The sequence below is a fragment of the Notechis scutatus genome, chromosome 3 (genome assembly GCF_049901735.1).
Source record: "Notechis scutatus isolate UNSWTSFEM ecotype Mainland chromosome 3, rNotScu1.2, whole genome shotgun sequence".
In the NCBI taxonomy this organism is placed as follows: Eukaryota; Metazoa; Chordata; class Lepidosauria; order Squamata; family Elapidae; genus Notechis; species Notechis scutatus.
The window spans coordinates 95,186,923-95,214,167 of NC_142011.1; the positions used below are offsets into that span (position 1 = coordinate 95,186,923).

The following is a 27,245-nucleotide window of genomic DNA, read 5'->3' on the forward strand; positions in this document are numbered from 1 at the left end:
TTGCAGGTGGCTGAAAACACTGCTGGGATTGAGCGTGGGATGGAACAGCAAGAATAGAGATATCAAATTGTAGCTTTAGATTGAAAGGGAAGAATAATTATAGCAACTTGCTAAGTTTGTTTGCAATCTTCCAAATAAATAGTAGCCAAGCGCTACTAAAAGTATTTTAAATCAAATTGGTTGATTTCACAGTATATTTTAGATACTAATTGGCAGTTTTAAATTAGTTAATGCCCATCAGTATGCATGACTGCTAATGAAAATGGTCTCATGGTCCTATGGATGTTTAAAAAATAAGGGTATTGTTTTCTATGCTAATAGAAAACAAGGCCCATAATCTGATATGAATGTAAGCTTTTTTTTTTTCAATATAAGATATGATTTATTTTCTTTAGAAATTACATGCAATTCTCCAAGAATATCAAATGGTTCTTTCCGACCTCAAAGAACTTTATACCATGATGGAGATCTAATTCGAATTCTGTGTGACAGTGGATTTACTTTTGAACCTGATAATGGAGAAAAGGTAGTTGAGTGCACGAGAAATGGATGGTCACCTTCACCAAAATGTGTCAGTAAGTAGAACTTCCATGTATTGCTATGATTATAGAAGGGCTAAGACATTTAACTCTGCAGAAGTATACTTTTTAACATTATTTCATATAATTTTCCAATTATTTTTGCCTAAGGAATTTATATCACCCAGAACATTTTGGTAGATTTTACACATATCTAAAATACTTATTTAGTTGCAACAGGATACATGATAAGAGGATGTGCTACCACAATAGAATACTGTAGACAAGACGGTACAATAGCATTTCCACCCATTCACCTTAAAAAGATTGTGACGGGTGCCAGTTGTCCTTCTTCCTGATGCTGATTGACCAGCGGGGCTTTTGGGGATCTTCCAGGGTCACCTCAGCCTCTCCGATGGGGTACAGTGAGCATGCATCTGGCTGGGTAGTGGTGGAGGTTTCTCCCCAGCATTTGGCTTCTTCAAGCTTGCTGCTTTGCTTGGACATGGTTTGTATGTTCCCCTCAGTAGAGCAAAAGTTTGCTTCTCTGGGTCGACCATTTTGCAGACTCTGCTCTCTGTAAGGATCTGCCTCTCCCTCTAACTCAAGAAAGTGAAGACTCTTGAAACTGAGTATTTCAAAAGGAACCTTTTATTGAGCAGAAGTGAAAGCAGGACAATCAAAGCAGAGTCTGAATTCCCTTAGGCAATGCAGTGAGACTTAAGGCAGCAGAATTCCCTCCCTCCAGTCAGATATGTATTCAGCCAATCCATAGGTGTGAAGGTGTTATTGTAACAGCCATCCTGAGAAGGAGATAAGCAGGCATTCTCATAGCCATCTTGACCTGCTCCGTCTCCGACCTGGGCCGGTTCACCCCTCCTTAGGCAACCTGGTGGCCCTCGGCTCCCCAGGGATCACCATATTGATGCCAAACTTAGCGTGGACACCCGATCGGCATAGCCCACTGCAGCCCAGAACTCCTGAGCTCAAGCGATCCGCCAGCCACAGCCTCCGGAGTAGCTGGATTACAGGCTCGCGCCACCGCGCCCGGCTGACTGATCTTCCGCTGACTTTCAGAGTGAAACAACCCACATGGCCCACCCACCCCAATACATTCCCCAAAAGGTGAGAAAATCTCAGGGTGCTCTGGTGCAAGTTATAAAATAGCAGTTGTCAGAGGCAATAAGAATAAATCACAAGGCTTCCCCCTTCTCCTAATTGAATGGCAGTATCACTTTAGGGACCTGACACAACCTATCCTTTATGCTTCAGTTGTCATCATTTGAGAAAATGTCAGTCATTTCTAAAACTTCCATGCCTGATCATTGGAATACTCACCTGACATAAATCTATGTTTTAAAATCTATTCTCATTGATATGGCCTAGGAAACAATTTGTTCCCACCAACAAATATAACAGCCACGGTTGTTTCAGACAGTTCTTCAACATCCATAAAGCAGATTATTTCTTCACTCATTTTTCCTCTTCTATTAAATATGAGAATAGACCTTATGGATAAATTGAACATAGAGGACCATTCTAAAAAAACCTTCTTAATCTGATATGGTAAAATATTCTTAAAACCTGAATTAAGTAAATATTGAACATTTTTGCTTTGATCTTTTTGCATGTCTGAAAAATCCCAGCACTGTTATCTTTATTCCTAATAACAAATTAAGCAAAGTAAATAACAATCACCACGCCTTTGCATCATCTCTCCATTTAGATACAAACTTTACAGAACCCACTACAGTTGAAAATGCTGAAATTGTTGACGATACAATGGAGAAGTACATGAATGGTGAGAAAATAAATTATCAGTGTAAAGATGGTTTTGAAATATCTGGATCAAGTACTATAATATGTACAGAAAATAACTGCTCACGTTTTCCAAGTTGTAAAGGTAGGAATGTATGATCTCTGGGATGTGCTCCAGATGTTTTGAGAAATGAAATTAAAGCTATTATTACCCTGAATCATGTAAACTATGAAGAGATGATCCTATGTTATTGCTCTTAGTTTTCCTGTGGGGTAAATAGATAAGCCTGTGGGGACATTGATAAACAATGCAATGACAATAAACTAAACTAAACTAAACTAAACTCACCATTTTTCTACCCACCCTCCCAGTTTCCCAAATTGCCTCTCACAGATTTCCTTCTCTACTCCCTAAGTAGGCCAGCATTCCGGCAGGTGGCCAGTAAGAAGGAGCAAAGTATAGTCTTTAGCTACTCCGGGGAGAAAAAAAATTAAGTTGCCACTTTGCAAAGGATTTGCAAGATTATTATTCAGATTGATTAGATGGTGTGGGGAGACTGCCACCAACGGCAATTGGTGCCTTGAGTTGTGTGGTGAGGTGAAGCCAAAGTTCCTCCAGTCACAGTGGGAAATGTCTGCTTTTCTGGTCAAGTGGAAATGAAGCTCAACACTCTTGGTCATGTTTTTTCTGCTTCAGCATTTCCTAATTGGGTCAGCCCAGATATCCAATCTATGTGAGGTCATGGAGATCCAGCTTGAGGGCTACTTTTTACGATTTTTTACGATGCATTTTTTGTGTCTGGAAGTAGTGCCTTGCCTGCTTGAATGATCAAGTTTATTTGTTTATTTATTTCCATACTTTTACTGCACCACAATCTATAGAATCTTAACTGTTTATACAGGTAGTCCATGACTTACAGTTCAGATCATTTAATGACCATTCGAAGTTACAACAACACTGAAAAAAGTTACTTGTGATCATGTTTCACACTTACAACCATGGCAGCAACCTCTGGTCACTTGATCAAAATTCAGATGCTTGGCAACTGACTCATAATTTATATCATACTAAGGTTTTATTTTATTATATAAAATACAAACAACAGAAGAAAGAAAAGGAAATTAAGGGAAGGGAGCGGGGAAAAGTGGGTGTGAAATATAAACTACAAATTCCAAAAGTAATATCCTCTTTGAATAAAATCCTTTCCTGCTTTATCTTCCTTGCATTGTAAATAATGTGTATTTCTGTTTACACCTAGAAATCTTTGTGAACTGTCACCATTTTTATTTACAAAATTCATTGTATTATTTCAAATATTTTGACCTTACTGAAAAAATATCCTTTTCAACACAGAGAGTTTTTCTTTAAACTGATACATCATTTTCTTTAACTTTCTCTTAATACAGGTACTCTCAAATACATTTCCAATATATTTTGTCTACATATATATATGTATTTTATTGCATTTAGTGCATTTTATTTGCATGGGACCATTTTTATTTCCATTTTAGATGTAAGATGTTCTTCTCCCTCTGAAATTCCAAATGGTCAGATTACTAGTGAAATAAAGGCAAAGTATTTGCCCCGAGAGAAGGTGTACTATCGATGCAACCCAGGTTATGCTCTTCTTGGAAGTCCTTCCATTACATGTTCGAAGAACCATTGGACACAAACTCCACGTTGTGCAGGTATTATTACAGATCTTCACCATGTAGAACTGAAGTTAGAATTGGAAATGAATTTGCTTTTACTTCACTGGCTCTTTCGTGTTATTTTGAAAAAGTTCTGTCAAAAGTTCTGCTTTTTCAATATTTTATTGCTAGAATTGTAAAATTTAATGTCCCTGTTGAACTGTGAAAGTAGAATATATTTTCATTAACATTGCTACTCTTTTGCAAAATTTTGAATTTCTACTTATATAAATCTATTCAATTTATTTTATAGCTAGAATTTTTTTCTCATTTGGAAGAGTATGTGTCTTTTGGAGAACAAACATGGATTTCTATTTCACAATTAGCCTCTCCTTCTCAATCCTATGATGCCATAGAACAGGGGTGGGCAAACTTTTTGGCTCGGGGGCCGCATTGACTTTTAAAATTTGACAGACGGGCCGGGTCAGCACAAGATTTTTTGGGAATCGCCCCCCTCCCCCCTCTTCTCCTCCTTCCCCTCCCCTCGGAGGCCCCTGAGTGAGGAGTTGCTACCGCGGCGCGGCTCCGCGCGGCTCCAGTCCCGCGTTGCCTTGGGAAGGGAAAGGCAAAAAGGAAGAGCCGTGGCGGTGCTTTGCAGGAGCAGCAGCACCGGAGGCTCAGGCTCAGCGGCTCCTGGTTTTGCCTTTTCCTTCCCAAGGCAACGCGGGACTGGAACCGCGCGGAGCTGCGCCAGCGATAGCAACTCCTGACAGCCCCAGCCAGACACCTGAGCGGAGCCGGGCGAAACTGCCTGTTGCTGCTGCTGGAGCACCGCCAGGTCGCCTCCTCCAAGCAGCCCGCCCGCCCGCCGAGCTTCCCCTCTGCCACACGGCTCGGGGCCAGGCACGAGCACCCGCGAGTTAAAGGAAGCCGAAAGTTGCTGGGAAGTTGCTCGGGTGCTGGGAGCAGGCTTTTAAAGTGCCGCCGAGCAAACTTTAAGCAGCCCGCCCGTCCGCGGGTGGAACCCTTCCCGCTCCTCGGTGGGAAGGCGCTCCAGCCTGCAAACTTTGCCTTTGAAAAGCCCTGGAAACCCGGAAACCGAGCAACTTCCCAGCAACTTTCGGCTTCCTTTTAACTCGCGGGCTGCTCGCCTGGTGGAGGAAGCCCGGAGCCTCCTCAAGCAGCCTGCCCACCCGCCGGGCTTCCCTTCCGCCCGCGCGGCTCGGGGCCAGGCGCGGCGCCACGAGTTAAAGGAAGCCGAAAGTTGCTGGGAAGTTGCTCGGGTGCTGGGAGCAGGCTTTTAAAGTGCCGCCCGAGCAAAGTTTAAGCCTGGAAGCCCCGGAAATCCGAGCAACTTCCCAGCAACTTTCGGCTTCCTTTTAACTCACGGGCGCTCGCGACTCGCCCGAGCCGCACGGCAGCCCGCTCCAAGCAGCCCGCCCCACCCGCCGGGCGAACCCTTCCCGCTCCTCGGTGGGAAGACGCTCCAGCCTGCAAACTTTGCCTTTGCAAAGCCCTGGAAGCCCGGGAACAGAGCAACTTCCCAGCAACTTTCGGCTTCGTTTTAACTCGCGGGTGCTCGCGCCTCGCCCGAGCCGCACGGCGGAGGGAAGCCCGAGCACCGCCGGTCGCCTCCTCAAGCAGCCCGCCTGCCCGCCTGCCTGCCGGGCTTCCCCTCTGCCGCTGCGGCTCACGGACCAGGCACGGCGCCCGCAGAGTTAAAGCAAGCCAAAGTTGCTGGGAAGTTGCTCAGTGCTGGGAGCAGGCTTTTAAAGTGCCGCCCAAGCAGGACCGCCGAGCCGGAACGGGGCACCAAGGCAGGGCAAGGCTCCACCAGCAGCGGCCTAGCTTTAGGTGGCTCCAAGCAGCCCGCCCCGCCCGCCGGGTGGAACCCTTCCCGCTCCTCGGCAGGAAGACGCTCCAGCTTGCAAGCTTTGCCTTTGCAAAGTTTAAGCCTGAAGCCCGGAAAAAAAGGGGGATCGGCGGGGACTCACCTTCGGAGAGGTCGCACTCGAAGGTGATTTGAACTCCCAGCCAAGGCCTTTGCAAATTTCTTTTCTTTCCTACCCCTAGATCGTTCCGCACTGTTTTGCAGCTTTGGGGGCCATGCGGCACAGGGCAATACGCCACGCCCAACGATTTTTTTTCAGGGGCGGGCGGATTGGACAGAACAATGGCAGCGATTTTTTTTCAGGGGCGGGCCGCATTGGACAGACCAACGGGCCGGATGTGGCCCGCGGGCCGTAGTTTGCCCACCCCTGCCATAGAACATAAAACTGGTTATCATTTTAAAAATCTCATATATATTACACATATTACTTATGTTAACTTCTCCATCTGTTTTCACTCTACCAAGATATGTAGATTGACCCATTTGCTTCATTTTTTCCATTTATTAATCATTTGTATTCTCTTTTCCCTTTCAGATTTAATTATTTGAGAGTTTCCTACATTGCTCCTCATTGCACCATTCACATATCTAACATTCATTCCAATCATTTACATTTTCAGCCAACATTGTGACTTCACCCATAAATGAAAGTATGTTCACATTCATGTCCCCAACCAATGCAGACCTCCTCATAAGTTTTATAAATATCATTATACTTTTATAAAGGAATATATAATTATGCAATACTGGGTGTGTGTGTCACATATCCATGTCTAACTTCCTGCTTCGTTGAGTGTTCCCTTGATTGTCATGGTTGCTTTCTCACTAATACCTCTCTATTATCACATTCAGCAACCAACTTTCAACTCTACACAAAATATTCCATAGTTTTAAGCCTGTTCGTTTTATCATAAACTTTTCCTAAATCAAGAAACATATAATAGAATTTATATCTCACATCCAAACATTTCTTAATTTTAAGAAATTAAGAATGTCTTCATTGTTTTCCAGCTAAAGGACAATAATATTAATTGTATATCCCTTGCCCAGCATAAAATCCTGCTGCTCTTCCCCAATTTTGCTCACTGTCACATTTTGTTTTTGGACTTCTTTCCTAGGTACATTCACAGGAACAAATAATAAAATAACCTCCCTTTAGCTTTTCACTTACTCTTACTATCTTTCCCTTTCCATGGGAGCAATAGCATCTTCTTCTAATTTAAGTTTTAAAATCCATGTGTAATAATTGCACAAATTTTCCACTATTTCATAATTCACGTATTTTCCTCCAGGATACCAAGGTCTAGTCAAAACACTGTAACCACTTATCACTGAAATTCTTCTGATGTAGCATCAAACTTGCCCACCCCTACCATTTTCATCATTTACTGCCTTTTTATGACTTTTCCTTTGATGCTAATACCAGTAGCATTCAGTTCCATACCTTTCAACTTCATCCTTCAACCTATTATTTGCATTATAACTTATATGATGGGAAGGAGGACATGGGTAATCATCTTCAGGGCCATGTGGGGGAATTTGTGAAACACCTGATGGGAAAAGTTGCTTGTATCTATTCTCAGTAGGAGACCAGACCAGTAGTGGTATTCAGCCAGTTTGCACCGATTCACGTGAACTGGTAGGAAGGATTTGGCATGGGTCACCAAACCTGTAGTAACTTATGGCTGGACACGCCCCCAACCCACTCGTCCGGTCGCTGCTCATTTGCTTGCCCCAGCTGCCCAATGCTTGCTTGCCCAATGCTCGCCCCACTCGCCCCACCTAGTTACTCCTTCCCTCCTATGTGGCATGCTGGGTTCTCGTGGCTTGCCATTCTAGCCTTCCCACATGATGCCTGCGACCCAATTGAGCAGCCCTGATCTGCCTGCTGCTCACAGCCCCCCCCACCATTCCTGGATCTTGGCAGGTCTCTCACACCATTCCCGGGCTCAGCTGGCTGGCTTCCCCACTGGCACGGTCCCATCCCGGGCAATGATGCTGGCTGGGGCCTAGCTAGCTGCCTCCCCACCGTATTGTCGCTGTCTGGCTTGCTTAGCCACCAGTGCCACGACTCCATCCCATGCAGCACTCGTGGCCTTGCAAGCTTCCCCCCCACTGCCCCCAGCCTCCAACTTGCCTGGTAGCAGAGCCAGGGTTGACTCATTGCCACTCGGGTCCCCACCAGCCTGGATCTTGCCCCCTGCTTGGATTCTCCACAGCTGCTGGGCCTTGCCTGCTTGGTGCAGGTATGGAAGGGGCTGACCAGGGAGCACGACGCTATGCTGCCCACATCACCCTTTTGCCTGCTGCCCCTTCCCTCTCCTTCCCACTGACCTGTGCTCTTTGAGCGTTGGCTGCTGTGAGAATGCTGTGAGCGAGCCCTAAAGTTGATGGCGGGGAAGGAAGATCCACACCAGGTTTGCTGCACTCAGCCATAGGGCTGCTTGGGGGGGCATGGCAAGGCTTGGCTGCCTTTCGGGCCCAGCTTTGGCTTCCATGGGGCCTTCCATGTGGGAGGCCTGAGAGAGAAAATGCCTCCATCGAGGGTCGTCTGCTTGCCCATCCGCTGGCCAGGCTGGCCTGGAAATGGCAAGTCTCCTTCTCGTGGGCTGATGCAGGACCCAAGGCACAGCAGAGGTAAAGCAGGTGGCAGCCAGAGCAGGCCCAAAAGGCAGTGAAGCCTCTCCAGAGCAGATATTTCTTCCCCGCCATCAGCCGTACCTTCCAGCCCATGGAGCTCTCACTGCTGTCACACAGCAGTGGTCCGCACTCTGCCAAAATGCTCAGCCCAGCGAGGGAGGGGCGGCTGCCCTGGGGGATGCAAGTAGCATAGCCTCATGATTCCTGCGGCCCCCCCCCCATGCCTCCAGGCAGGCGAGCCCCAGCAACTGCTAAAGAATCCAGGCAGGGGATGAGATGTGGGTTGGCAGGGAGCTGAGTGCCAACGGCTCTGCCCTGGCTGGCTTGCCTTTCCCTCTTCCACCCTTTTAAAGGGGGAGGGGCATATTTCATGGAAGAGTAGGATTGCTCGGCTTGAAGAAGAATGGCAGGTTAAGAACGGCAGGGTGCTCCCCGGTGTAGGTAAGCACTAGGAGAAAGGGAGAGCGTGGCAACCTTTTTCCACCTTTCCGAGTATCCTCTATACTCTTCATTGCCCAAAGAGGCTGTAACTAAACACTCAAACAGAGATAACACTAGAAATTGACAACTACTGCTGCTTGAGCAGTGGGCTAATAAGGGAGCTCGCTGGTGGGGTCATGTGCGGGAAGTTTGTGTGGAAAGACGATTGGGAAACCAAGGAAACGATTAGCGGGAGTGAAGCGGTGGGATGGGGAGCAGGGCCGAGCATGCACAGCAGCTGGGGGGCTTTGTGTAGGAGTGTGGACGTGGCTTCAGTTTCTGGCTTTGCTTCTTGCATCTTCCCGGCCACTCTTGTTTCTTGTCAGGCCGTATTAACCACCTCCTTTTTTTTTGTGGTGCTTAATGGTGGGATAGGTAGAAGTTGAACAAATGAAGCTCCCCTGCCCCCCAACAACTGCCAAAACACTCGTTCGGCAAAGGAGGGACGGCAGGCAGAGGGGCAATTCACGTGGAATAGCCTGGTGCTTCCTGGTCGCCCTTGCAGCATGCGAGCCCCAGCAGTTGCTGGAGAATCTGGGCAGGGGATGAGATGCAGGCTGGCAGGGAACCGAGTGCCGACAGCTCTGCCCTGGCTGGCTTGCCTTTCCTTCTGCCACCAGCTGCGGGAGGAAGGTAAGGTTTCCGGCAGTCGGTAAAGCCAAACTGCTCCCTAGCTCAGAGCTGCCGGCGGCGGCGGGGGGGGGGGGGGGCTGAGGCTGCAGCACATGCCTCGCTTGAAGTTCCCAACCCTTTCCTTTCCCCAAAAGCGGGAGGGGAGGAAGTCCCGCCCATGGCCCCTTTGTTGGACCCAGAAGCCTTGTCTGACGGCTTTTCCAGGCAACGCAGGACTGGAGACTGGCCAGGAAGAACCCTCGTAAGGAATGACACTGCCGGGTACTTGGAAAAGTGTGTGTCTGTGTGTGTGTCTGTGTGTTTGTTTCAGGTGGATGTCCTCTCCTACCTTTAGAAGGAGAGGGAAGGAGAAAAGGAAGGGATAGAAAGAGAGAGGGAAAAGAGAGAGAGAGAGAGAGAGGGAGGGAGGGAAAGAGAGAGAAAGAGATGAAAGAAAAGAAAGAAAAGGGAAAGAAAGATAAAGGGAGAAAGAAAGATAAAGGAAGAAAAAGGATAGACAAAGAAAGAAGGATGGAAGGAAGGAGAGAAAGAAAGAAAGAGAAAGAGCAAGCTGGAGGGAGGGAGGGAGGAGAAAGTGAATGAGATATATGAATGAATGGATGGATAGATAGATAAATGGAAGGTGAGAGGGAGGAGAGAGAAAAAGAGAGGAAGGAAGGACACAAACCCTGGCGTCAGAAGACTCTTTGAAATAGCACAGCAATCTAGGGATGGAAGGGATCTTGGAAGTTATCTTCTAGTCCAAGGTCTTCAAACTTTACAAGTTTAAGACTTGTGGACTTCAACTCCCAGACTTCCTGAGCTTACATGACTAGAGGAGGAATTCTGGGTGTTGAAGTCCACAAGTCTTAAAGCTGTCAAGTTTGAATGCCCCTGTTCTAGTCCAACCCCCTGCTCCTTACAGAATCATAGAATAGCAGAGTTAGAAGGGACCTTGGAGGCCATCTAGTCCAACCCCCTGCTCCCACAGGAGACCTTATATTATCTGGAATCTGGATTATTTTGGTGTCTCTAACAGAGAGGAAAATTGGCAGAGGCTGCCATGTAGAGGAAGGCAGATAGTCCTTCACTTATGACCACAATTGAGCCCACAGTTTGGTTGCTAAGCAAGAGCGTTGTTAAGTGAGTTTCACCACATTTTACTCAATCCATGACATCTCCTGGGTCTAACAGTCATGTGCAGGCTAGGGAAGTAAATCTGAAGGCATGTGCAATGTTCTAATGCACAGAAGTTATAGTTAAATATATGGCAGAAAGTGGACTATGGATGTATTTTTCCAAACGCAGTGAGCTTGAATATGTATAGTTTTAGAAGAGCTCTCTCTCTCTCTCTCTCTCTCTCTCTCTCTCTCTGTACATACAGTATATATAGTAGATAATGTATCTTTTTGTGTGCCTATACACACACTATACTATGTAATATGTATGTACAAATATGGCATATATACATAGGTTTAAATAGTGTATTTTGGATGTTCAGTAGTAGTAAATAAATAGAGAGGGAAATTGTATCTCTTTGAGGCAAGGAGAAGCTAGGCAAGGCACCCCTTGACTTGAGTGATGTCAAGTTGACCACGCCCACCCAATCACATGACCAACTAGCATCCACACACAGTCACATGACCATCCAGCATGCCCACCCAGTCACATGACCACCAAGCCATACCCACCAAATAAGCCACGCCCACAGAATTGGTAGGAAAAATTTTTGAATCCCACCATTGAACCAGACATAGAGCAGGTCCATTAGGAAGTGTGCTTACCTAGGTATCTGGGAACAGTTTGATTCTGTTAAATCCCAGGAAACGGACAGGGTTCTCAAGGCTGTCAGTGCAAGTGCCTGCATATTAAATCCTTCTTGACTGGTTGAAAACCTCATGATGTTGACCTCCAGGTGGTGATCAATGTATCACTGCAGAAGGGGGATCCCTGGGACCTTTCAAGGAGACATTAGTCTGTTTCTGTTGTGGTTAGCCGGCAGCAGGTGCAGAAGGCTGAGGAGAGCGAGGACTCAGATGAGGGGCCAGGACCATTAGGGAGTGGACTGCTGCCTTCAGAGATTGTGGGGGCTGGCAGCAGTGATGAGGAGGTTCCCGAGGAGCCTGTGCCAAGTGCACATGTGCTCAGGATTGCTTGGAGGAAAGAACAGTTACAACAGCATGGGCGACTTGGGAGTAAGGCTGCAAGGTAATGGCCCCTCCTTCAAGAAGATAAAAGCCAGCTGTGAAACTAACCTTCTTTGCAGAAGGCAAAGACGTTTTGAAACTACAGCTTTGTGGACATTCTAGTATCCTGAGTTTGTATTTGAAGATTCTTATTTTGCAAATTATTTCTTGTCTGTTACCTTTTGGCAAGTCTCGCTTAGTTTGGCAAGACTTGTGCTTATCACAGCTAATTATTTTGTAAAAGCATTACAAGGTTTCTGTTCTTTTTGAATTGTGTTTGATTTGTCGGAAAAGAGCGTGGGTGAGAACAGTTTCCTCCTTTAGATACTATGGGTGTCTGGATAGGGGACAACAGTAAAACTGTTGGTAAGACTACGTAGCAGACACTGGTAAGACTACGTAGCAATAGCTGCTTGGAACTTGGGATCTGGGAATTTAAAATCTTCAGTTCTGGATGGGGTTGCACTGCCCCAGACAGATCCTGTGTACAACTTTTGGGTTCTTATAGACTCATAACGCCTGCTCAATGGCACACAAAATTGTTACATGGGTTGCATTAGTTTCTGGTTTGCTTCCAGGTCCAATTTAATATGTTATTTACCATCTTTAAAGCCTTTCATGGCCCAGGGGACTGCTTCACCCCAATGGGATTGGCCCACCCTACTCCTTCTGGCAAAAGGAACATGCTGCAGATCTACTCAGTCAAGGAACTTTGCTAGTAGGAACTAGTAAATGGTCCTTCTCTGCCATGCCTTCACAATCTGGAAAATCTTGCTGCTGGAGGCCAGATATGCCCTCACCCACTAGGCCTTCTGGCTTTGCCTCAAAACCTGGCTTAGCCAATGGGCTTGGGGCCATGATGGAGCACTTTACACTGGGAGTGATCGGTGCACTAAGAAAGAAGATTCCACCAATGTACTGCTTATGTACTGGTTCCTAGTTTGAATCAATCTCTATTAATTTTAATGTTTATACTTTTAAAATGTTTTTCTATTCTTGCTTTTATTGTGTTGCAAGCCTCCCATCACTTCAATACTCACATGGATGACACAACATCCAATACAACTACACAATTTATTTGTGCTGAGTTTAAATAGTTATTAATGGAGAGCGGGAAATAAATTAAGAACGCCTTGTGGGGAGATGCTATTTTTCCCAAAGCAATTGTTATTCATTTAAATACAGAACTGAGTTTAGGTATTAAGATAGTAATAAGAACTATAAGTTCTAAAGTGGAAAGATTACTAGGGACAACACTAGTAATCATTTTCTGCCAATCAATTAATCAAGCTGTAAGGTATTGTAGCTTTTTAAAAATAAGAATTAATATCATTCTGAAATATAGTTTCTTATGAATATGCTTAAAATATGTCTTTGTGTGTGAATAGACAATAATATTTGTAATACTGAGTGGTGTTGCTCAATAGATTCTGTATTTGTTATAGATACTGGGGGGAAATGTGGACACCCACCTCCCGTGGAGAATGGAGACATTGTGGAGATACCCAAGGCAACCTATTTCCCGTCTGAAACTGTAACTTATCAGTGCCAAAATTTCTATACAATGGAAGGTTCTCCAAGAGTGACTTGTCAAAATGGTCATTGGTCACAACCACCAACATGTAGAGGTATAAGTATTATCTATAATTCTTTATAGATTTATTATTTATAGAGAAATATTGTACTTTGGGAATGATATAAATTTCATGACACCAGAGCTGTTATGTCAGTGCCAGAAGATATTTTACTTCCTTGAAATAGAATTAGCAGTAGTATTGTGGTCAGCCGGCAGCCTGCAGAGATGGCAGCAGAGTCAGACAGCGAGGAGGAACATGGGCCAGTCCCTGGGGAGGACTCGGATGATGGTCTTGCATCCAATACAGAGATGGGGCCAAGGCCATCTGGGAATTATGTGCTGACTCTGAAGCCTCCAGAATCTGACAGCAGCCTGGCAGAGGAACAAGCGGAGCCTGTTCCCAGTGCACATGTGCGCAGAGCTTTCAGAAGGCAAGAACAGTTAAGACAAAAGGGACGACTCGAGAGTAAGGCTTGGAGGTGATTGCCCCTCCCATAAGATATAAAGGAGGAGCAAAGGGACAGGAACCTTTGAAGGAAGCAACGTTGTTCGCTCTGTTTGGATTAAACCTTGAAGCTCTGTGTGGACTTTGTACTCCATTTGGCCTTTTACAGTTACTTTGGCACTTTAGTTGTTGGCAGCAAGAGATAAAGTGGGTGCTTATCTCGAGAGACTGTTTGGGACTCATTATGGGCTGGGAATGAACATAATTACCAATGTTGGAATAAAAAGAGAGTTGTTTGAACTAAGTGTGTGCTTAATTATGGTCTCAGGAAGCCTTGGTCAGAACAAGTGGTAGTATTATGAACCAAGATAAAATAACTCTCTCTAGGAGAAACTGCTTCATAATGGAGAATTGTACAAGATCTTTTACCATTTACAAATGTTGTCCTCAATTTTGTTAAATCTTCCTGGTGAAATTCTGCTTTTCCTAAACCAAAATTTGCCTTTTTTTTTTTTTTTTTTTTTGGAATGGTAATATTAGTTGAATCTCTAGAGAACTAAAATTATTGTTTTTTAAATAGGCTAAGTATGGAGGCAGATTCTGCTAACTTAATCACATTTAGTCCCATTTAATCTGCATTGAAAAAGAAGATATGAGATGACATTTTAAGAAAAGTTGCCTGAACTTGGTCTTCTCCTAATTCAGACATTCAGTATGAGGAAATTTGGAAGAAGGTGACTAAAATATTTTTCTTCTTCCTTTTATACATGTAACATTGTCTTGCTTAAAACTAATTATCATGACTGATAATTAGTTCATGATAGACAAAAAAAGGGGGGGATCCATTTACATAGATCCTTAATCATTTTAACCTATTGCAACATAGAATTTCTAACCTAAACTTTAATTACTTTATCAAATGAATTCCTCAGTCTAAAACTTTCTATATGTTATCTGATCTGTGTCCTTTTGCAGTTGCTTGTACAGTAAATGACGAAGATATGAGAGAACACAATATAAGGCTGAGGTGGAGCTACAGGAACAAAATATATGTTGCAGATGGAAATACAGTAGAATTTATATGTTTAAGAGGCTATAAACCACATCCAAATACCAGATCATTAAGAGCTAATTGTGTGGATGGGAAATTTGATTATCCAGATTGCATTCCTGTATGTATATTTTTAGAAAATTACTTTAATTCACAAATATTTCTTTTCTTTGTCTATATCTATATACCTATACATCTATATCTATGCATTAAAAATCACTTGAAATCTTTAAAAGATCTAGGTCTGGCAGCTAAATTTGTGGATGTAATGGATTCTAAGGTAACTTGGTTTTCTGCATTTCTTCTAAATTAAAATACATCTTAATAGACTTTATTTAAACATTGAACATTAATAGAACAGACTTAAACATTGGGTGCTATCTAACAAAATGAAAAACAATGGTGAAAAAGGTAAGGTTCTACATTTAGGCAAGAAAAACCAAATGCACCGTCATACTGTAGGTGGTATAAAGTTGATTCTAAGGCAACTCGGTCTTTGGCAATTCTTCTAAATCAGAACACTGCTTAAGATTCCTGTGACCTAAATAAAATTCTTTCTGTTCAGAGCAATGGGAGAGAAGCACTATGAGGGGAGATGTTACTTAAAAACAATGAGGCATGGGACAGGGAGGCACAAACATCGCTCATCATTTCATCTCTTCTGGTCTGTTGCTGAATCCTGGCAGATTCCAAGATAAAGAACAGGAGATCCCTGTGTCCTAGATCTGAAATGAATGTAAACTGTAATTTAACCTCAGTGGGCTAGTTTGATTGATTTCATTGTCCTCAATGAAACAAATTCAATTAATGTGTACTCTAAAATTTTCAGTAGAAAGCAAGTAATTCTTAGGTTGGATCTAGTAATCTCTTGAAGTCAGTAGAATTTCATTTAGTGATGGATAATCTATCTTGTCCAATTCATTTCAGAGGGTCTTCTTGTTCAATCTATTTTTACATTCATTCTAAGCTTGGAAATATTTTGTGGGATACCTTATTTTACATGTAATGAATGATTATCAGTGGTTACTAATTCAGTTAGTTTTATTTTTTGTTCTGGTCCTGTAGCTTCTGACAGATATTTATAAATAGGTATGTAAATACACACAGGGACGCTATGGCTCAGTGGTTAAGACGCTGAACTTGTCCATCAGAAAGACTAGCAGTTTGGCGGTTTGAATCCCTAGCACCTCATAAGAGAATGAGCTCCCGTTACTTGTTCCAGCTTCTGCCAACTAGCAGTTTGAAAGCATGTAAAAATACAAGTAGAAAAATAGGCACCAACTCAGTAGGAAGGTTAAAGGAAAACAAAATGCACAGGCATAGTGTAGGTCAGGGGTCCCCAACCACCGGTCTGCGGACCGGTACCGGTCCGTGGAACAAGTCCTACCGGGCCGCTGGCTTGCTGGCGCCGCCATCTTGTTTTGATGAAAAGTGCTTCCGGTGAGCTTTTCCGGGTAGAAAGCTCACCAGAAGCACTTTTCATCAAAACAAGATGGCGTGCCAGCGCTCCGGTGAGCTTTTCCGGGTAGAAAGCCATTTTTACCCGGAAAAGGTCACGAACGCTAACGCCGCCATCTTGTTTTGATGAAAAAGTGCTTCCGGTGAGCTCACCGGAAGCACTTTTTCATCAAAACAAGATGGCGGCGCCCAGCTGATGTCAGTACCGGGCCGCGCCATAAAAAAGGTTGGGGATACCGGGCTGCGGCGTAAAAAAGGTTGGGGATCACTGGTGTAGGTGGTACCTGGCTAAATAGTAGTAAATGTGAGAGGGATCTTGGAGTCCTAGTGGATAATTAGTTAAATATGAGTGTGCTGCAGCTGTTAAAAAAGCCAATAGTTATTAGCTAGTTAGTAATGCAGTTTTAGGCTGCATTATCAGAGGGATAGATTCAAGATCATGTGAAGTGCTAATACCACTTTATAATGCTTTGGTAAGACCTGACTAGGAATACTGCATACAGTATTGGTTGCCACATTTTAAAAAGATGATCTGGGGACTGGAGGCTAAAACATATAAAGAAGGAACGCTGGAATTGGGTATGTCTAGTTTAATTAAAAGAAGGACTAGCGGTGACATGATAGCAGTGTTTCAATATCTCTGGGGTTGGCAGTTAGAAGAGGGAGTCAAGCTATTCTCCAAAGCACCTTAAGGCAGGACAAGAAGCAATGGATGGAAACTAATCAAAGAGAGAAGCGACTAGAACTAAGGGGAAATTTTCTGACAGAACAATTAATAAGTGGAACAACTTGCCTCCAGAACTTGTGAATACTCCAATACTGGAAGGTTTTCTGCCTGAGCAAGGAGTGGGACTAGGAGACGTTCAAGGTCCCTTCCAACTCCGTTATTTTGTTAAGATTCCTGTGATATAAATAAAATTCCTTCTGTTTAGAGCAATGAGAAAGAAGCACTAGGGGGATGGGGGTAATACTTTAAAATAATGAGGAACGGGGCCCAGAATGCTGAATCTGCCAGGATTTCATGTCTTCTGGTCTGTTGATGAAGCCTAACAGATTCCAAGATGAAGACCAGGAGCTTTCTCTGCACTGGAGTTGAAATAATTATAAACTCTACTTTAAACCCAGTAAGCTTCACTGATTCCATTGGCCTCAGTCAATAAATTTAGTTGCCTCAAAATGAATGGTTCCAAATGAACACCCATGCCTTTTATTTTATTTATTTCATTTGCATTCAAACTGAAATATTCTCCTGTCCTTTGTATTTCCATATGCAATTTATTCCCTTACTCATGTGTCTACATGTGTATTTATAAATACCTATCAGAAGCCACAGGGCCAGAACAAAAAATAAAAATAACTAAATTAGTAACTGTTGATAATAGCAGTAGCAAATGCACTTAGACTTATAGACCACTTTATAGTGTTTTACAGCCCTCTCTAAGCGGTTTATAGTCTCAGCATATTGCCCCAACAATCTAGGTCTTCATTTTACCAACCTTGGAAGGATGAAAGGGTAAGTCAACCTTGAACTTCTCAGGATCAAACTCCTGGCAGAGGAAATGCAGAGTTAGCCTGCAATACTGCATTCTAACCACTGTGCCACCATACATTATATATTATATGTAAAATAAAATATCCCACGAATGAATTGGACAAGATTGATTGATTATCCATCACTAAATGAGATTCTATTGATTTCAGGAGACTACTAGATCCAACCTAAGAATTACTTGCTTTCTATTGAAAACTTTAGGGTACACACTAATTAAATTTGTTGCACTGAGCACAATGAAATCAATGAAAATAGCCCATTGAAGTTAAATTAGATTTTCAGTCATTTCATTCTCAGGACATAGGGATCTCCTGTTCTTTATTTTGGAATCTGACAGGATTCAGCATCAGATTAAAAGAGATGAAATGATGGGCGATCAGTGGTGGTATTCTACCAGTTCGGCCTGGTTCTGGCATACCTGTAGCGCCAAAGATCAGCTGGCAGAGAATCTCTCTGACGCTCTGCAGTTGGGCCCACCCAGCCAGCCCTGCTCCTAGGTCCTTTTTAACCTCTCAGCTGTTTGGCGTGGCAGAGCGGATTGCTTTGCTAAACAGCTGAGAGGTACAGTAGCTTAGTTTTTACTGCTTTAACGTGTGCACAAAGTGCATGTTTGATGCACGATCGAGTTGTGCGATCCCACCCCTGCAGCCATGCCCACCAAGCCACGCCCACAGAACTGGTGGTGGGAACTTTTGAATCCCATCATTGTGGGTGATGTTTGTGCCTCCTTGTCCCATGTCTCACTGTTTTTCAGAATTAACCCCACTCCCCATAGAACTTCTTTCCCATTGCTCTGAATTTCATTTGGATCACAGGAATCTTATTACGAGGGCTATCCACAAAATAGATTACGTTTTCATCTGTAGCAAGAAGGGGCGGAGCTAGCATGGCCATCTTTGGTCTGTGCGTCCGCCGCTCAGTCTGCATCTAGTCATGCTAGTGGGAGGTTCATATCATTGCCTGTTATTTCACAGCAAACGTTTGAAATGTGTGCTGCAATTGAAAATCCCGTGAGTTGTGAGGTGCGATCAGTGATAAGGTTTTTGTTGGCAAAAAACCATAAACCGATTGAAATTTTAATTGAAAAATTGAAAAACTAAGAAAAGCAATTCAGAACAAGCGTAGAGGAAAGTTAAGCTCAAAAATTTTGTTCCAAGCCAGGTCTTCACCCTCGGAAACAAGTGGTAGTCGCTTGGTGCAAGATCGGGGCTGTAGGGCGGATGAGGAAAAATCTCCCACTTGAAAGCATTCAGAACTTCTCAAGTGCGATTTGCTGTGTGTGGTCGGGCATTGTCATGCAAAAACAAAATTTTTGAGCTTAACTTTCCTCTACGCTTGCTCTGAATTGCTTTTCTTAGCGGCGGACGCACAGACCAAAGATGGCCACACTAGCTCCGCCCGTTCTTGCTACAGATGAAAACGTAATCTATTTTGTGGATAGCCCTCGTATATGATGGGGTTTGCATTTGAAATTGCAATTAATACAAATTGTATTAGTGAAATACGTTGGATTAGTGAAATACGTTTTTTGCTGAAATGTATATGTAAATATCAAATATATGTATAGTGGACATTTTATTAGAAATCTTCTTAGTTAATAAACATGGGTTTTTTTCTTGGCATTGCTGTGCTACAGTTCCCAGTATAATTCTATTGGCTGTGTTTTGTGAGGATACTGTGAGTTTGTTTATTAATTGCATTTGTTTTTTGTTTTTTTAAAAAAACAATTTTATTGGTTTTTAAAGACAAACAAGACAAACAAAACATAAAAGCATCCAGCTTTCTTTCATAAATATACAAGCAGTGTGTCGGTTGGTTTACCAATTTTTTGTGCATCCATTTCGTAGTCTCAGTTACAGTTACATTACATAATAACTCATATTATCAATCAGAGATTATATACCCTATTATCACTATTTAACAATCATTTGACTATGATTTTATTCATTCATATTTTGCGAGATAACTATAATTTACTTAGTTTATTTTATAACAAATCATATAATCATACCAAATCTATCCTAAAAACATTTTATAGATATGATATCAGAAAAAAAGAAATATATCTTTATATATTCATTATTTTCTAAAATTCTAAATATTCTATTATTGTGTTTTATCATCTAACCATTGATAGAAAAGGTCCCAAATTTTATAAAATTGTTTATCCTCTTGTTCTCTAATTTCAAATGTCAATCTACTCATTTCAGCACATTCCAATATTTTCTTAATGATTTCTTCCTGCAATGGTATTTTCTCATTTTTCCAGTTTTTAGCAAATACAATCCTAGCCGCTGTTAATACATTTACAATCAAATATTTCAAATCTTTACTATATGTATCAGGTAAGATTCCCAATAAAAAGATCTCTGGTTTCAAATCTATGTGTTTCAAATCTTATTACTCTCATATTGTCTTTGATTTGTCTCTTTGGCAGCAATTCAATTTCCTCCAGATGGTGGGGAGGCAGAAGTAGAAGTTGAGGCACAAGAAGGTATGAGTTTCCTACTCATTTTGAATGATTCGAAATCTTCAAATTCTTTTAGACCTTAATCCGATTAGTAAAGTAGCCAATTATAATCCAAGGTGGGAAATAAAAATAGTCGAGAGTAAAAAGCCCAATAGTAGTAAAGAAAAAAGAAAAGAAAAATTCTTCAGGTTCTTCTGAACCTTAATCCAATCATGAAATAGTCAATTGTAATCCAAAATAAAAAATAAAAATAGGAAGAAGAAAAAAGCCCAATAATAAGAAAAGAATAAAAAAAAGTTTCTTCAGGTTCTTCACACCTTAATCCAATTGAAAGATCTCAAAAATAAAAATGGAAAAAAACCCATAAAAATAAACCAAAAATATGGATGGAGGAAGCAAAAGTCCCAATAAAAAAAAAAGAAAAAGGAAAAATTCTGAGGCTTTCCCTTTAAAATAAAAAGTGAACGTAAAAATATTACAAAAGTAAAGGTTTACAGTAGAGCTGGTAAGGAGGGGTAACACAACCAAAAGAAAATAAAAAGAACACACTGCACTTTAATTATCCAAGGCTCTTATTATGACTCTCTTCTCCACAAGCTTCAAAGCCAAGCTTCAAATGTTCATTTGTTGATAGAAGTCCAGAAGAATACCTGTAATAACACTCTCCCATGCTCTTCCCTCTATCTTATCAAGTTGCAATGTCCCTGAAAGGGAGTCTTTCACAATTCTCTCAAATTCAACTAAAATATTTTCAAGCCTCTAGTTGGCAGTGTTACAAAGTTTCTTGTTCTCACTTTCCCCCTCCTTTCCCAGGGAAAACGTAATAGAAGTTTTAAAAAAGGGGGTGTATATATATATTTGTTTTCTTAAGTTTTCGCGGGTACTTACATGTATGGCATTCAGCTTTGTTCGGGTATTTTCCCACGTCATTGTAGTTGTGCTTTTAAAGTTGTAGCAACGTTTCGGCAGAATCTCATCTGCCATCATCAGGCTTTGCTGTGTTCTGCTTGATTGGTGTTTCTAATATCTTCTGTCTGTTTTTTGGCTCTTTTTGTATCTTGATTGGCTGGCAGCATTGTGTTACTTTATTGGAGGCCTTTAGTGCAGCTTGGCTCCGAGTAAATGGATGGCTATCCTTAGTTAGGAAGCTAGGTTTCATCTGGGTGCCTGGTTGGGGTGTGTTTGAGCTGGAGGTATCAGGGGGGATCTGTTTGTGCCCAGGTGCTTGTCTGGCTAGTGGTGTGGAGATTTTTTTTGTTTGTGAGTGCAGGCTTCCAAATGATTGACAGTCTGGTGGAATCATCTCTTCTATTCATGCTTTCTGGTCTTTTTTCAATCTCTATGGCTTCTCTGATGATTCTGTGGCTGGGGTTTTCTATAGTGGCTAGGGTTTTGGTGCCATTGAAGTTGATGCTATGACCTGTGGCTTCTATGTGTTGGACTAGTGAGGAAGTGTGTTCCAGCTTTTTGACTGCATTTTTGTGTTCATCCAGGCGGGTACTTATTCTTCTATTGGTCTGTCCAATGTATGTGGCCGGGCATGATGCACAGGGGACTTTGTATATGCCTTGGTTTTCCAGGTCAATTTTATCTTTGGGGTTTCTAAGGATGGCTGCTATTTTTCTGTCTGTTTTGAAGGCAGTCTTGATGTGATGTCTGTGTAGTATCTTACTAATTTTGTCTGTGGTACCTCTTATGTAGGGCAGGACAGCTGTTCCATAGGTCTGTTCATCTTCTGGGTCTCTATTATGTCTCAGTGTGTTTTTGTGGATCAAGCCAGTTATTTTGCTTTTGTGGAAGCCGTTGGCTGTCAGTACTTTAGCCAGGGTGCATAGTTCAGTCTTAATGTGTGTCTTCTCTGCCAGGCGTTTGGTTCTAGTAATTAGTGTTTTAGCCACGGAGTTTATCTGTGCTGAGTGGTGGTAGGATTGGGTGTTGAGGTAGCGGTTAGAGTGTGTTTTCTTCTGGTATATGGTGTGTCCTAGTGTGCCATCTGTTTTTTTGTAGATTAGTACATCTAGGAATGGTAGTTGTTTGTTTGTTTCCGTTTCCATGGTGAACTTGATTTTGGGGTGTGTGCTGTTTAGGTGTGTTAGGAAATTGTTTAGGTTTTCTTTTCCATGGGGCCAACTCACAAATGTGTCATCGATGTATCTTAACCATAGTTTGGGTTTGTGGATGGCATTGGCCAGGCCTCTGGATTCGAATTCTTCCATGAACAGGTTTGCAATGACGGGTGACAGTGGTGATCCCATAGGGGCTCCTTCAATTTGTTTGTATCTTTGTCCTTTGTATATGAAATATGTGTTGGTTAAGCAGTGTTCTGTTAGTTCCATGAGGTGTTTAGCTGGTTGGTATTTATTTTTGATGATTTCAAGGGTCTCTTTTATCGGGATTGAGTGAATAGTGAAACCACGTCAAAACTTACAAGCAGATCTTCTTGCTCCACATGTAGATCTTTGATCATTTCCAAGAAGTGGTAAGAGTTTTGTACATGTGAAGCTGCTGTTTCAGCATGGGGCTGTAGCTGTAACAGACAGAAAAATAGCAGCCATCCTTAGAAACCCCAAAGATAAAATTGACCTGGAAAACCAAGGCATATACGAAGTCCCCTGTGCATCATGCCTGGCCACATACATTGGACAGACCAATAGAAGAATAACTACCCGCCTGGATGAACACAAAAATGCAGTCAAAAAGCTGGAACACACTTCCTCACTAGTCCAACACATAGAAGCCACAGGTCATAGCATCAACTTCAATGGCACCAAAACCCTAGCCACTATAGAAAACCCCAGCCACAGAATCATCAGAGAAGCCATAGAGATTGAAAAAAGACCAGAAAGCATGAATAGAAGAGATGATTCCACCAGACTGTCAATCATTTGGAAGCCTGCACTCACAAACAAAAAAGCTCCACACCACTAGCCAGACAAGCACCTGGGCACAAACAGATCCCCCCTGATACCTCCAGCTCAAACACACCCCAACCAGGCACCTAGATGAAACCTAGCTTCCTAACTAATGATAGCCGTCCATTTACCCGGAGCCAAGCTGCACTAAAGGCCTCCAATAAAGTAACACAATGTTGCCAGCCAATCAAGATACAAAAAGATCCAAAAAACAGACAGAAGATATTAGAAACACCAATCAAGCAGAACACAGCAAACTCCAAGACCAATAAACACAGACCAAGACTCCCAACCAATCAGGATAAAGAAAAAACCATTCTGGCACAGCAATAGGCTGCCCCAAATTTAAATCTGAAACCACTGTAAAAGTCTGACTCACAGATGAACACTATACAGAAGCCTGATGATGGCAGATGAGATTCTGCCAAAACGTTGCTACAACTTTAAAAGCACAACTACAGTGACGGGGGAAAATACCCAAACAAAGCTGAATGCCATACATATAAGTACCCGCGAAAACTTAAGAAAACAAATATATATATATATATATATATATATATATATATATATATATATATATATATATATATATGTATATGTATATGTATATGTATATGTATATGTATATGTATATGTATATGTATATGTATATATATATATATGTATATGTATATGTATATGTATATGTATGTGTATGTATATGTGTATGTGTATGTATATGTATATGTATATGTATATGTATATGTATATGTATATGTATATGTAAAGAAATATAACTAAAGGGAGCCTCTAATCTAAAAAATTGAAAAAACAAAAAGGAGAAGAGAAAAAAAATGAATATATATAAAAGGAAAACCAGTCCAGTTAACAATTGCTAAGTCGCAATAGAAATCCAGTAATAAAGAAAGTAAAAAAATAAAAAGCCAAGCCTCACTTTGACATTTCCCTTTAAAAACCGCCGCTTATTTAGTTTTGTCAAAACTCTTACAGATTTCTTCTTATTCTTAGAGTGTCCTTTCAAATCTCAAAATATTAATAAAAAAAAAGTTCTCACCGAGCCAACACACTTTCTCTTTCAGTCTCTTCCTTCCGGAGCTGTCCCAACTTCAGCAGCTTTAATGGCTGCCTCTCCGCCGCCGGTAAAAGGGCTTCTCCTGAATCGACCAGGGACTTTTCGGTGTCCCTGGGATCCACAGGATGTGCCCTTCTCTATCACTGTCTCTATACGATGGTTTAGGTCCGTTTGGACCGACCAGGGACAAAGATATTGGCTACAGTCTCAGAGCCCTGAGATTGCAAGCCGTATCATCACGATGTCAGCTCCGCCCTCGAGCTGCATTTGTGTTCCATCTTCCCTCAAGTGTATCCCCTGTGAGGATGAATTAAATTTGGTTACATGTAATTCCCCATTCCTATGTTTAAAATGTTGCTGCTTTGAGTTCATTCTGACTTCCAGAGTTTATATTACAAAATATCAAGAATGGCTATTAAATTATTAAAGTTTATTATATATCATTGTGTCAGAAGTCATGTTAAAAAAAGATAGAAATTGCTCAGTGATAAAATGATCTAGAGTTCTTGAGTCACTTGAGTAGTTTTAACCATTTGATTTAAAAATGGTGATACTGACTTTCAGAATCGTCTTGCACATGTAGTTTGATATCTTAAAATTATTGCAGACTGTTTTCTGGTGTAGATCAGATGAACAAGTTTAAAAAATAATTACATAAAATGTACAGATACAAATTTGTTTCTTACTTATTGCTCACATTTTATTTTACAGATCTAACTTAATGAACAACAGGACATATACAGCACTCTTTAAACGAGAAGATGAATGTCTGAAATCATATACCATTCTCTTTAATATGACCACATTAAGCTGGATTGTATACAAGTATAAATGGTGGATCCAAAGCTAAAAGCCTACTTTGTAAAAGACAGCTTTTACCAACTGAAATTACTGGAAAAATGATAACATTTAAAAACAAGTTTATAGAACATCTTTAAGGCAGATAACACATTATAATGTAACATTATAAATATATTTTTTAAAATGTATCTTGAGTGAGGAACGTAGAAATATGTGTATATGTATATGTATATGTATATGTATATGTATGTATAGTAAAGATTAGATTAATCTGAATTATCAATCAACAGCTCATCTTAATGCAATAACAATAGATAATTGAAATTGATGTTTTTACATATAGAAGCGTTCGTTTAAAAAAATAAAAAATCCATTAATCATTTTTACCGCCAAACAATTTGTAGCATATTTTGTAAAGATACGTTTAATACTTGAGTTCACAATCTAATCCAAGATCCAGAAAGAATCTGGTGCTCCTTATGTTGCTCTAGAAATAGCCAAATGTACTTGGATGTTCAGAATCTGATGGAGGTTCATCCAGATGGATTTCTATCCTTGCTTTTGTTTTATTTTGCTTTTGTATGTTTGTTTTTACACTATGAAATTATATAATTATAAGTAATTAAAGATTAAGATAACTTTTAGAAATTGGCACAGGTCTTCCCAAGCTACATTCCTACAAAAGCTGTTATTTAACACAGAATAGATTAGAAGTTGCCATGATATAAATTCAAACAGATTCATTGTTCTAGATAAAGTGATCCATTCAAAAGAAACCTTGCAGCACCTTTTCGGATTACCAAATCCCTTCTTATTTTTGATTACCATAGATTAACAAGGCTATGCTTCCTTTAATGATCAAAGTCAAGGGAACTTCGTAAGGAATTTGATGTGTCCTTCTTGAATGTGATAGAGCTGTTTGGTGGAAACTTAAGTATAAGATATTATCTCACTGGCTTTTTCTAAACATGAATTGATTTGCTAGATTAGGTCAGCCACTGATGCAGCTAGCCAGTGGTGGGATTCGAAGAATTCAACAACCTGTACTCTGCCCTAATGACCGGCTAGGTAGGCGTGGCTGGGTGGTCATGTGACTGTGTGTGTGGCCAACTCAATATCACTCACATCAAGGGGCACCTCATCTTGCCCGGCCTCTCCTTGCCATGCCTGGCCACACCTTGCCCCTCCCCTCCCAGCCACTCCTTGTCATGCCTGGCTGCTCACCACACTGGAATGAGCAGTTTTCAAATAAAAAGAATTCTCACCTTGTGCAAATAAATAACAAACATCTTGACTTCAGGTTTGATGCATCTTGCAAAGGTCCATCTCAGATTGTAATTTGCTACAACCTCTCTTGTCTTTTGCATCATTCTATGGGAGATTATTCTGAAATTTATCTGTGAGCTTTGCAAGTTCGTTTCCTCCAACCCTTTTTTTGCATGCAATTCTTACAAGTTATTTTGACATTCTTTCTTCCTTTTTAAACATAGTAGTGGTTAAGGTGCTGGCCTAGAAACCAATAGACTCTCAGTTCAAGTCCCATTTTAGGCTTGAAAAAATGGCTGAGTGACCAGTCACTCTCTCCCAGCCCAAACCACTTCTTAGATTGTGGTTGTGGGGAAACTAAGAGGAGGAAGGAATATTAGATAAGTTATCCACCTTGAGTTCCTTATAAAGTAATAAAGACAAGATAAACATCTAACAAAATAAATCATTTATGAGAATGATGTTGTCCTAAAGGAGAAGGGGTCAGTGGTGGGCTACTTCCAGTTTGGATGGGTTCTAGCGAACCAGTAGTTCTGACCATCAACTGGCCCTGCCCACTCACCCCCGCTCTATCCTGTCCTATATTTTCTTCTTTCTGGGTCAGCTGAGTCGTGAGGCACAGCTGATTTCCATGCCTCAGTTGTTCTACTTACCGGGGCTGCTCTAGAAGGTAAGCAGCTGAGCTTTAAATTGCTGTATTTTGAATGCTGTGTGAAGCTTGCGCTTACAGAATCGGTTGTTAAACTGGTTGCAGCCCACCACTGGAAGGGGTGCTGACAGCCTTGTCACATGCCTTACACTACTGCATTTATTTCATTTTGATCCACTTCATTTTTCTCTACTTTTTGGTTTATTCTTCAATAAAGGCATAGCCTGTGAAATTCTTACCTGTCTCACATGCCAGGTTTATGTGGGAAAATATCAG

General features: G+C 41.7%; 1 protein-coding gene and 1 non-coding gene across 2 annotated transcripts in view; one reads left to right on the forward strand and one right to left on the reverse strand.

Annotated features, from left to right (window-relative positions):
- LOC113414725 (complement factor H-like) overlaps positions 1–25,706 on the forward strand; it is a 97,460-nt gene extending 71,754 nt beyond the window's left edge. The window contains exons 14-20 of the mRNA XM_087959998.1: positions 396–575; positions 2,245–2,421; positions 3,789–3,965; positions 13,163–13,345; positions 14,714–14,910; positions 20,237–20,293; positions 24,965–25,706. Coding sequence (XP_087816124.1) covers positions 396–575; positions 2,245–2,421; positions 3,789–3,965; positions 13,163–13,345; positions 14,714–14,910; positions 20,237–20,275 — 953 coding nt within the window. The 3' untranslated portion in view covers positions 20,276–20,293; positions 24,965–25,706. The remainder of the gene's footprint in view (positions 1–395; positions 576–2,244; positions 2,422–3,788; positions 3,966–13,162; positions 13,346–14,713; positions 14,911–20,236; positions 20,294–24,964) is intronic.
- LOC148131289 (signal recognition particle RNA) lies at positions 1,292–1,570 on the reverse strand. Its single transcript, XR_015749109.1, has one exon.
- Positions 25,707–27,245: the final 1,539 nt, after the last annotated feature.